The sequence below is a fragment of the Empidonax traillii genome, unplaced genomic scaffold (assembly GCF_003031625.1).
Source record: "Empidonax traillii isolate 1590-97213 ecotype Southwest subspecies unplaced genomic scaffold, ASM303162v1 scaffold177:size1754471, whole genome shotgun sequence".
In the NCBI taxonomy this organism is placed as follows: Eukaryota; Metazoa; Chordata; class Aves; order Passeriformes; family Tyrannidae; genus Empidonax; species Empidonax traillii.
Genome location: NW_020955370.1, coordinates 1,598,713 through 1,607,573, shown reverse-complemented (window position 1 = coordinate 1,607,573; position 8,861 = coordinate 1,598,713). Strand labels below are relative to the sequence as shown.

At 37.9% G+C, this 8,861-nt stretch overlaps 1 protein-coding gene across 2 annotated transcripts in view; it reads left to right on the top strand.

Moving 5' to 3' along the window:
• Positions 1–279: 279 nt before the first annotated feature.
• The window catches only part of B3GNTL1 (UDP-GlcNAc:betaGal beta-1,3-N-acetylglucosaminyltransferase like 1), a 110,476-nt gene continuing 101,894 nt past the window's right edge, over positions 280–8,861 (top strand). The window contains exons 1-3 of one of the 2 annotated variants that reach the window (XM_027886072.1): positions 280–372; positions 5,113–5,229; positions 5,348–5,447. In XM_027886072.1, coding sequence (XP_027741873.1) covers positions 319–372; positions 5,113–5,229; positions 5,348–5,447 — 271 coding nt within the window. In that variant the 5' untranslated portion in view covers positions 280–318. Of the gene's footprint in view, positions 373–711; positions 842–5,112; positions 5,230–5,347; positions 5,448–8,861 lie in introns of those variants that run through there. The other variant, XM_027886073.1, reaches the window with a different exon arrangement.

Here is an 8,861-nt window from a genome sequence, read left to right as displayed (position 1 = left end):
TGGAACTGAATGGTCTTTAAGGTTCCATTCCAACCCCTTAACGTTCTGTAAATCCGTCATTCTGCGGTAACGGCATCATTACCACTGGCAACTTTACATTTAAAAAATAAGGGGGGAAAAAAAAAAAAAAAAAAGCACGGAACACAGGCAGGCATTTATGGAGGAGTAAATAAATACGATAAGCAATATAATACAAAACAATAATAAACATACGAGGGTCCCGTCCCGGGCCCGCCAGGCCGCGGGCGGCGGAGCCTCTTCCGGCCGCTCCGGGCCCGTCTCTATGGTTGTTCCTCCTCCCCCTCGGCCCCGGCAGCGATGGCGGGGCCGGGGCCGGGCCTGGGGGGCACCCCCGAGACCCCGGTGCAGGTGGTAGGTGGGGTCCGTGGTCGGTCGGGGCAGGGCCGGGGCTCCCCGGGCTCGGGGGCGCGGGCCGGGCCGGGGCTCCCCCCGGCTCGGGGTCCGCTGCAGGTCGGGGATGGGGATGGGAAAGAGAGGGGTGAAATGTTCCTACAGCGCTGCCTGCTTTGGTTATTCCCCGTATCATTATATATATATATATATGTACATAATATATAAATGTATTAAATATATAAAAATTCTATATCTTAAACGTAAATATATAAATATGTATATATCACATATCTCTATAAATTTCTCTATCTCTTCTCTCTGTCTCTCTCTATAAATATATATACAAATATGTATAACTGTATACAATATTGAGTATTAAAGGGTATTACGATTTTTTTTTTTTTTAAAGTGCTGAACGCAGCATTTTGGATCAAGTGCAGGCTGGGGAGTTGCAAGTGAAAAATGTGGTTAGAGGACAGGTGGGAAAGTATGTTATTGATATGTAATATTTCTATATTTACATTAAAATATATGTTTGTATAGATATATACCTATAATGTATGTGTATATCTATCTATATAGAGATATCTATCTGTATAGATATCTATATATCTGTATATCTATCTATATAGAGATAGCTATGTATATAGATATCTATATCTATAAATAATATATAGATATATCCATATAGAGATATCTATTAATATGTAATATATTAAAAAATCTATATGTATATCTCTACGTCTCTATATATCTGTCTGTGTATCTATATATAATAAAGATATATATATAAAGATTAGTTTTGCTGTTAAATTTATTAAATTTATACATATCCGTACAAATGATATAATAAAGGTATATAAAAATATTACTTTTGTTATTACATTTATTAAAATTATACATATTTGTCCAAATTATATATATAATATAAAAATTTATAAGTAAAGCATACAGAAACATTTATATGTCTGTTACATCTATTAAATTTATACACACACAGCTGATGGGGTTTGTAACAATTTAAGGTTAGTCTGGCAAATGCCTGAAAAATTATAACATGCAAATCAATGGGCAAGTAAAAATAGTGAACAATGTCACAGAGTCTCAGATCCTAAAGGCAGGTCAAAGTTTGTGGCCTGAAAATCTCTCTGGGTTATTTTCAGTTAATTTAAAGTATCCCGGAGATGAGATTTGACAAAGCTGGTGTGTTTCTGCCAACAGCCCTGAGTTTGGAAATAGGTTGGAATAATGGCTTATAGGAAAACTTCACCGAAAAATAGAAGTTATGACTTCTGTACATTTTCAGCAGTGTTAAAATGCTGTTCCAAAGTTATTTTCCACATGGAGATGTGGGGGCAGGTAGGAGCCTGCTTGAACTGGAATTGGTGGAGACTGAAAGTTTTCACTTTGGAGTTGTTTATCATCCAGATTCTTGGAGGGTAATGGTGATAAAACCAAGAACATCACAAAACAGCTCTACATTTACTGGCAATGGTTTCTTTTGTTTAAAATCTCACCTTTCCTCTCTTCAGTTTTGTGATTGATGTATTGGTTTTCAATGGTCCAGGTGAGGGAGGGGAGGGAGTTTCTGGGTTGAGTGATACATTTGTGGACGAAGGGGGGTGGAAATACCTGTTAACCATTTCACATTGGGTCAGTTTTGCCATGCAAAATTCGCTTTGCAGTGAAGCCAAGGACTGTTCTTCAGCTCAGTTGATAGCAAAACTACATTGCTAAAAATAGCCAGAATCACTTCAGATCTTACTCTAGAAGTTCAGGGAAACTCAGGCAGTGTCACAGTGCTCAAATCCAGGTTTGATTCATAGCTCTTGTGTTTTAAGAGTCGCACTTGGCTCATAGGCCATGAAACTCCTCCTCTGTTGGTGCTGCTATAAATCAGTCCCAGCTAATGAAATGACCATTCTGACTCAGTCGCCACTCAGATGATCTTATATCTATAAAAACACAGTAGTTGTTTGCAATTTCTGTCCCAAATGCTCAAAATTAATTTGAGACAGCTTTATACATGTTTCTGTAGTTCATTATTATCGTAGCAGTCTTCAAATACATGAAAAGAGAACTGGCATAAATCACCTGTGCTGGAACTGGGAATATTGACATAAGCTGCAGCAAAAGGACACTGGGAAAACTGTATTCCAGGTCTCCCTTATGCCTGCTTTTAGTGATTCCCTTAGCAAGGTTGGTGTTTCTCTCTGCAGGCAAGGTTTGTCAGCAGTGCTAGAAACTGTAGCTGATCTTGGTTTGGGACAGAAGCAGCAGCCACAGTTTCTTGAAGTTACTACCAGCTGCTGGTTTTGCCATGAGAATGCAAAGTAAGTGAAATACTTCATGTTTTTCCCTTTTTAAATGATCCAAGGAGGTTGAAGTGTTGTGATACACCAATATAAAGGCTGCCCAGTTCATCACAAGTGCCAACTGCAGCACTTAAGCCAGAGCACAAATGTGGGATTGGACTAGGGAGAAATGAAAGCTTAGATTTTTGATTTTTCCTGGGTTTAAAATAAAAGCAAACGCAGAAAACCAGTAAGCTGAGCAAGAATGGTGGAACCTGAGGAAACTCCAGTGTACATCAGTATTGCTCTGATGCGTTAATCATATTTCTGAGTGCAGTTATTTGCGTGGATTTGTTAATTTTTCAGGTGTTACACAGAGGTCTCATCAGCAGTTCAGATCTGTACCTCAGTTTGGGAGCTCTACATGGTGGGTGTAGCTCCGTGGAAGAAGAATTTGCCCTCAGTAATGTGTTGAGGAGCATAGTAATATGAGTTATGATGTCAAGTTCAGAGCACCTCAGTGCCAGCAGGTGTTTACAGGTTGTTTTATATGTGCTGTATGTAAGTACTGGGTTTTTCTGCTTTCAGTTCAAACTAAACAGGGAGGTCAAACATCTTCTTGCTATTTTGCACTGCTGTTCTGACTTAAAACAGGAGTTGACTATGGAAAAAAAGCAAAGAATTTCCAGTTCTCAAGCCAACGGCAAGCTCATTTGTGATGGCATAGTCAAATTTTTACTGAGTGAATCAGAAAACAAATTAAAAAATAACTGATTTTTCTGGATGTACAAAAGAGTAGCAAGTTTATATTGTCACTGGAGGAGGTGGGGAACCCTCTTCTCCTGAATAAGTATGTTAGATTCTTTAATGTGAATGTATAAGGTTGTATTTTAATTGCCATCTTGACACAAAGGATATTAAAATCCTGAGTGAATTGAATATTATTTGAGAATCTCAGATTTGTGGCTATTTTGTAGTCTCAAAGAGACTAATCAGAGACAGTTGCAAAATAATCTTTTTTGTCTGTGTGTTGTAATTATGGCATAATCAATTTATCCTTTGTTTGTTTTGGTTTTATTGTTTTGGTTTGGTTTTGGGGATTGGGGTTTTTGTTTGTTTGTTTTCTCCTTATTTTATTTATATATCTCTCCAAAACACAAGTCAAAGGCCTGCTTTGCTTAACGTTTTAGGAAGTTTTCCTTCTACTTCTTTGAAGTAGCCCTTTCACCTGCTACATCATCCTGCCAAAGATCAGGAGGTTCATTCACTTTAGACAGGTTTAATATTTTATTTGGCGGTGAAATATTGTTAATTATTGTCCCATACATCCTACTCTGTCCTACCTGTGCTCCTCAGTGTCTAAAAGTCTGCCTACTAAGATATTCATCTGTGTGTATCCACACGATTTACATGTGCTCCCATAACACGAAATCGTGAATAATTCAATTTCAGGATCCCTCCAGTATTTTGTTTCCTGAGGTTCTCGCCTGCTCACAATAGGGACTAATCCTCTCTTTCTTCCAACCATGTGTTTATGGTTACCCCACACAATAAGGAGTTTAAGTTCTGTTTCTAGGGACTTCTTGAAATGTCCCCTGAGACTTTTTTATGAGTTGCTTAGGCCCTTAAGTTCCTCATCTATCAGCAATTTTAACAGGTACAGGCTTGGGCTCTCCCTTTACGAACATAGCCAGTGTGTTACTGGGCTAATTCCTCAGCACTTGGAATTCTGTGAAAGGAATATGTTCTTTTTTTTTTTTTCAGATCTGACAGAATTTTGGGGGCTGTTGGCTTTTTGGGGGTAATTAGAACAGCGGGGAGTAACTGAACAGAGAAACCCCTCGTCTCTGATTTCTGACCAACTTTAAAATACCTCAGATAGGTTTTCCTGGTTTGTGTGCACGTCTGAACCAAGAGGAAAACCTGCAGTTGGGATGGCAGAGTGTGGAACTACATCTACAGCAGCTTCTAATGTGCTAAAGAGCATTTGTAGATTGAATAATTTCTAAAAACTTGGCTAGAGCCTGAAGGTCCAGGCTGCATATTTGAGCATCTCCAACTAGGTAGTATGTTTAAAGAAACATTCAAGAGTAAGATGTATTGATGGAAGGCAGAAGTAAAGAGTGTCTTAAGAAATGCAGGAATACCATAAACAGGTTTGGGTGGTGTTACTGATGGCTTCTTTTAGTGGATTTGCTTCAGTGGTCTCTCCTGTTTCTTGGGACTTCTACCAAAACGCATCTTGTAGAACTCACAGTAATTTTTTCACAAAGGCTTCGATGGAGCAAAAAGCAAATCATATATTTATCACAAAAATAAAGGTTCTTTGCATATTTTTTAAATGCAGTTTTTTGGTGAAAGTTAGTTTCAGAAGGATCTGGCACTTCCCCTTTTTAATAAATGTTCTTGTACTGTAAGTGAACAAAAATAGTGCTTACTGGGTTTTTGTTTGGTTTTTTTGTAGTCTGTCATTGTGCCTGTTCACAACAGTGAGTGCTGGTTAGATGAATGCCTGAAGTCAGTTTGGGAACAAGATTTTGAAGGAGCCATGGAGCTGTCAATTTTTAATGATGCCAGTAAGGTACGTCTCAGACCTTCCTTAAGATAGTCTCCAAGTCAATACTGTCTCTGACAGGAATTTTTGGTTTAGTTCACCATGCAAACTAAAATTGCTGCGTCTGTGTCACTATTTTTTCTAGGATGGTTCAGCTGAAATAATCGAGAAATGGAAGATCAAGTTGGAAGAAGTTGGTATTCCAGTAATCATTGGGAGTAACGATTCGTCGGAACCTCGAGGTGGTAAGTACCTTAACAGAGATTTTGTGAGAATTAGATGTTTATTGCAGGCACCTCCTGGGTTTTAGTCTGAAAAGTGTCTTCGTAGCCATTTGCATTGCAATGGAAAAAAGCCACATTGTTTTCCAGAGCTCCCCCTTCAAAAACTCATTCCAGTTTAGAATTTGGCCCTGTCGGGTTGGGATGGGTAGAATTTGTTTATATGTCCAGGAAAGAAGAACTTGGCTTAGAAAGAAGAACTTGTGCTCGACTCTGCAAAAGAATTTTGTTTAATTGTAGAGTACACAATGTTGTTAATGCTTACAGTTTAACTGTGGCTTTCTGATATCTGATTTATCTTCAGGAGGTGGGTTTTAAGAAAAAAAGAAATGTAATATTTTGTATGTCAAGATTTAAAAAGCGAATGCGTTTCTTTCACTCTTGTAAAATAGGCCTTGAAACAGAAAAAAAATTGCATTTTTGATCCCTTTGATGATTGAATATAAACAGAGGTTTCAGAAAAGTTTTGATGTGAGCTAAAAGCTCTCACTAAACTCAGAGGGCTAACCCAGTATGTTTACTGAGCTGCCAGATACGTGTGTGGTGTGATTCCCTGTTGATTTACGTGCTCATGTGAATCACATTTACCCACTGCAGGAGATTACAAACAAACCTCTCCAAGAGATTTTCTTTTGCTTAGTTGGGTTGGTTTATGTTTAGGGTTTTTTTAGCACAAAAGCTTCCCAAAACGTAAAATAGAAGTACAAGTCCGCTGCTCTTCGAAGAAGCTGCTGTTGAGTGACACTGAAATTGGAAGAGGAGAACAGCAGGACAAAGCAGGAACAGGGTGCTCACATTTTGTAGGGAACCTGTGTAATTAATGTTTCTGGCATTCTGGACTTTGTTACAATGAGTAGACAGGTAGGAATTGTTATAAAACTGGTCCAAATTTGTGTCTTTCAACATATCTCACTTAAAAATCACGCTTTGGAAACACTGTGATACCAAAAGCTGGACAGTTTCTGCTTTTTAATTAAATTCCCTGTTTATAAGTGGAGAAAAACCCAGGTTTATTAGAGTCTCTTCAAAATGATCTCTCATGCAAAAGCCCAGTTCTGTTTCAGAAGGTTTAATTTTCATCCCCAGTTGAAACGTGCAAATAAATTTGGAGTCTGGGCCCTGAATTAATCTACAACCTGGTATAGGCCCTGGGCTTTATTTACTGTCATTTATCTGACTGTAGATTTTACAGCCGGTTTTAAGCAGTTGTCAGACCCAGCAATACTGAAGTAACACAGCATAACTGTTGCTATAAATATTTTTAGTATTTCAGTATTTCAGTATCTCTAGCATGAACTGGTGTTGTTTTGACAGTGCAGCTTGCAATATTAGCATTATTGGGCTGGTGATGAGAAAACACAGACAGGGTTTACAGAGGGAATTTTTCTCTTTTGGGCCACTGATTCAGCTGGAATTGAGCAATGTCAAGAATTACTTGTGTTCCTGGAAATTTGTCCCCTTTTTTTTCCACTGGGGGTGATCAGTCTCCTTTCAAATCTCACTTCTCTTAGTAGTTGATGATCTAGCAGCTAAGAAGGTTGCAACTTCTCAAGTCAAAGAATAATCCCAGAGGTTGTTAATTATGATACTTTGTTGTTTAGTAATGTTTTTGTTAATACTATCGTGTTGTGTAACATCTTTTTCATTTTTATAAACATTTTCTATGTCTAAAGTCTTGTTGCTAATAGAGTGCTGTATCAATTGTGTATAAACTAGTTTTTAGTTTGCCAGAAAACACAGGCACAATGCTCTGGTAATAACTTATCTTAGAATTCTGACTTCAGTTCACCTTTGCACTTGAGGAAACTGAACCTAAAAATGAGTTCCAGTTGTGAATTACAAGTACATTGTGCCATTAGGGATATGTCAGGTTATATTTTGGCCTAACATGCATTTCTCAGAGTTGCTGTAGCTGCAACCTGAGCAGATCTTTAATTAACTGGGGATGGGGAATGCAGCTGTGGGTATTGTTTTAAATAATAGTATGAAATGCATAGTTGTGCTGAAAAACAAAGCTCATTCATGTGGAAGTCACTCTCAGGCCACCATTAAAACAAAGACATCTCTCCTTCACAGTTGTTACATTTTAGGAGCAGGTTACTTGAAATACATGGTATTTGTTTGCTTTCAGTGATTTACTTTTATTATGTTAAGGACTAGGTACAACTGTAAGGAGTCTTGCCTTCAAAAGAAGATGCTTTGGTACAGAAACAATGTACTAGTCAGGCTTCACATCTTCAACTATTTACACAAGATTAGGATTTATTTCTGATTCTTTTCTAAACATGTAAAAGAAAGGGGGGGAGGGGGAACCTAGAAAAAAAAGAAAGGGTCACTTGCCTAAAAAAAGGAAACCTTTTTCTTTCCAAGAGTGAGGAATGTTAATATCTCACTGAGGCTTAAGTTTTTACGGCTGTAACCATGGTAACAGGCTCTTTTCACCAAGTAAGCAGGCCTTACAAAACTCAGAGATCTGGCACAAACATTTCATTTTGTTCAGTAGAGTAATATTAAAGACATTTTTCTACTCATGCCAAACGCAGAATTTGTTGTGGTGAAGCAATTTATAATACCTAGTTTCTTCTATGGGGATTTATACCTCCCTTATTAATAATTTAGGAAATATGTGTATTTTCTTCTCTCCTCTCTAAAAAATAGCTGGTATATGGATAACTTCAGGATAGTTCTGTCTTAATCCTAGAAAGAAATATTTTCCAACTCTCTCTCATAATAAATGATTTTATTTAATGTATTTGAAAATGAGATCTGAAATATTTCAGAAAGTTGACAGAGTAAGATAATTATCAAGTAAAATAATTGTCAACTTGTAGTTGTCTTTGAGTCTCCTTCACTTTTTTCCTACATTTTTGGTTCCCTGTACTTCATTATTGTCAAATGAAGGTGGTTGAAATATTGGGGTATGGTAATGAAATTAATTGAAATGTAAGTACAGGCTGTTTTACATCTGGTAACTGCTGTGAAGTATGAATTGTATGGTAGTACTGATTTGTTTGATGTTGGGCAAATTTAATTCTGTCCTGTTCTTTTACCTCTTGCTTTTGTAGGAGCCTCCTCAGTATTGGGGTTTTGCTGGCTTGGCATGTCCAGACCTGCTGAGTTGCAATCAGTTGTTTCCCACTAAAACTGCTGGTGCCAGGAATCAGCTCTGCTGTTGGGGCAGCTCCTGTCTTTGCCAGCTGCTTTCTCACTGCCAAGGGGAAGGAGACTGAGAGTCACTGTATATGTGAGATTAGATATTCATATGTGTATAAAAGGGAGTAGGGAAATAAACTGTAAGATAACAAGTCCAAGAAATCCAGGATGAAGAGATGTTAAGGTGAGGATTAAAGTGCACAAGAGTAACAGAGTTATAAGGAA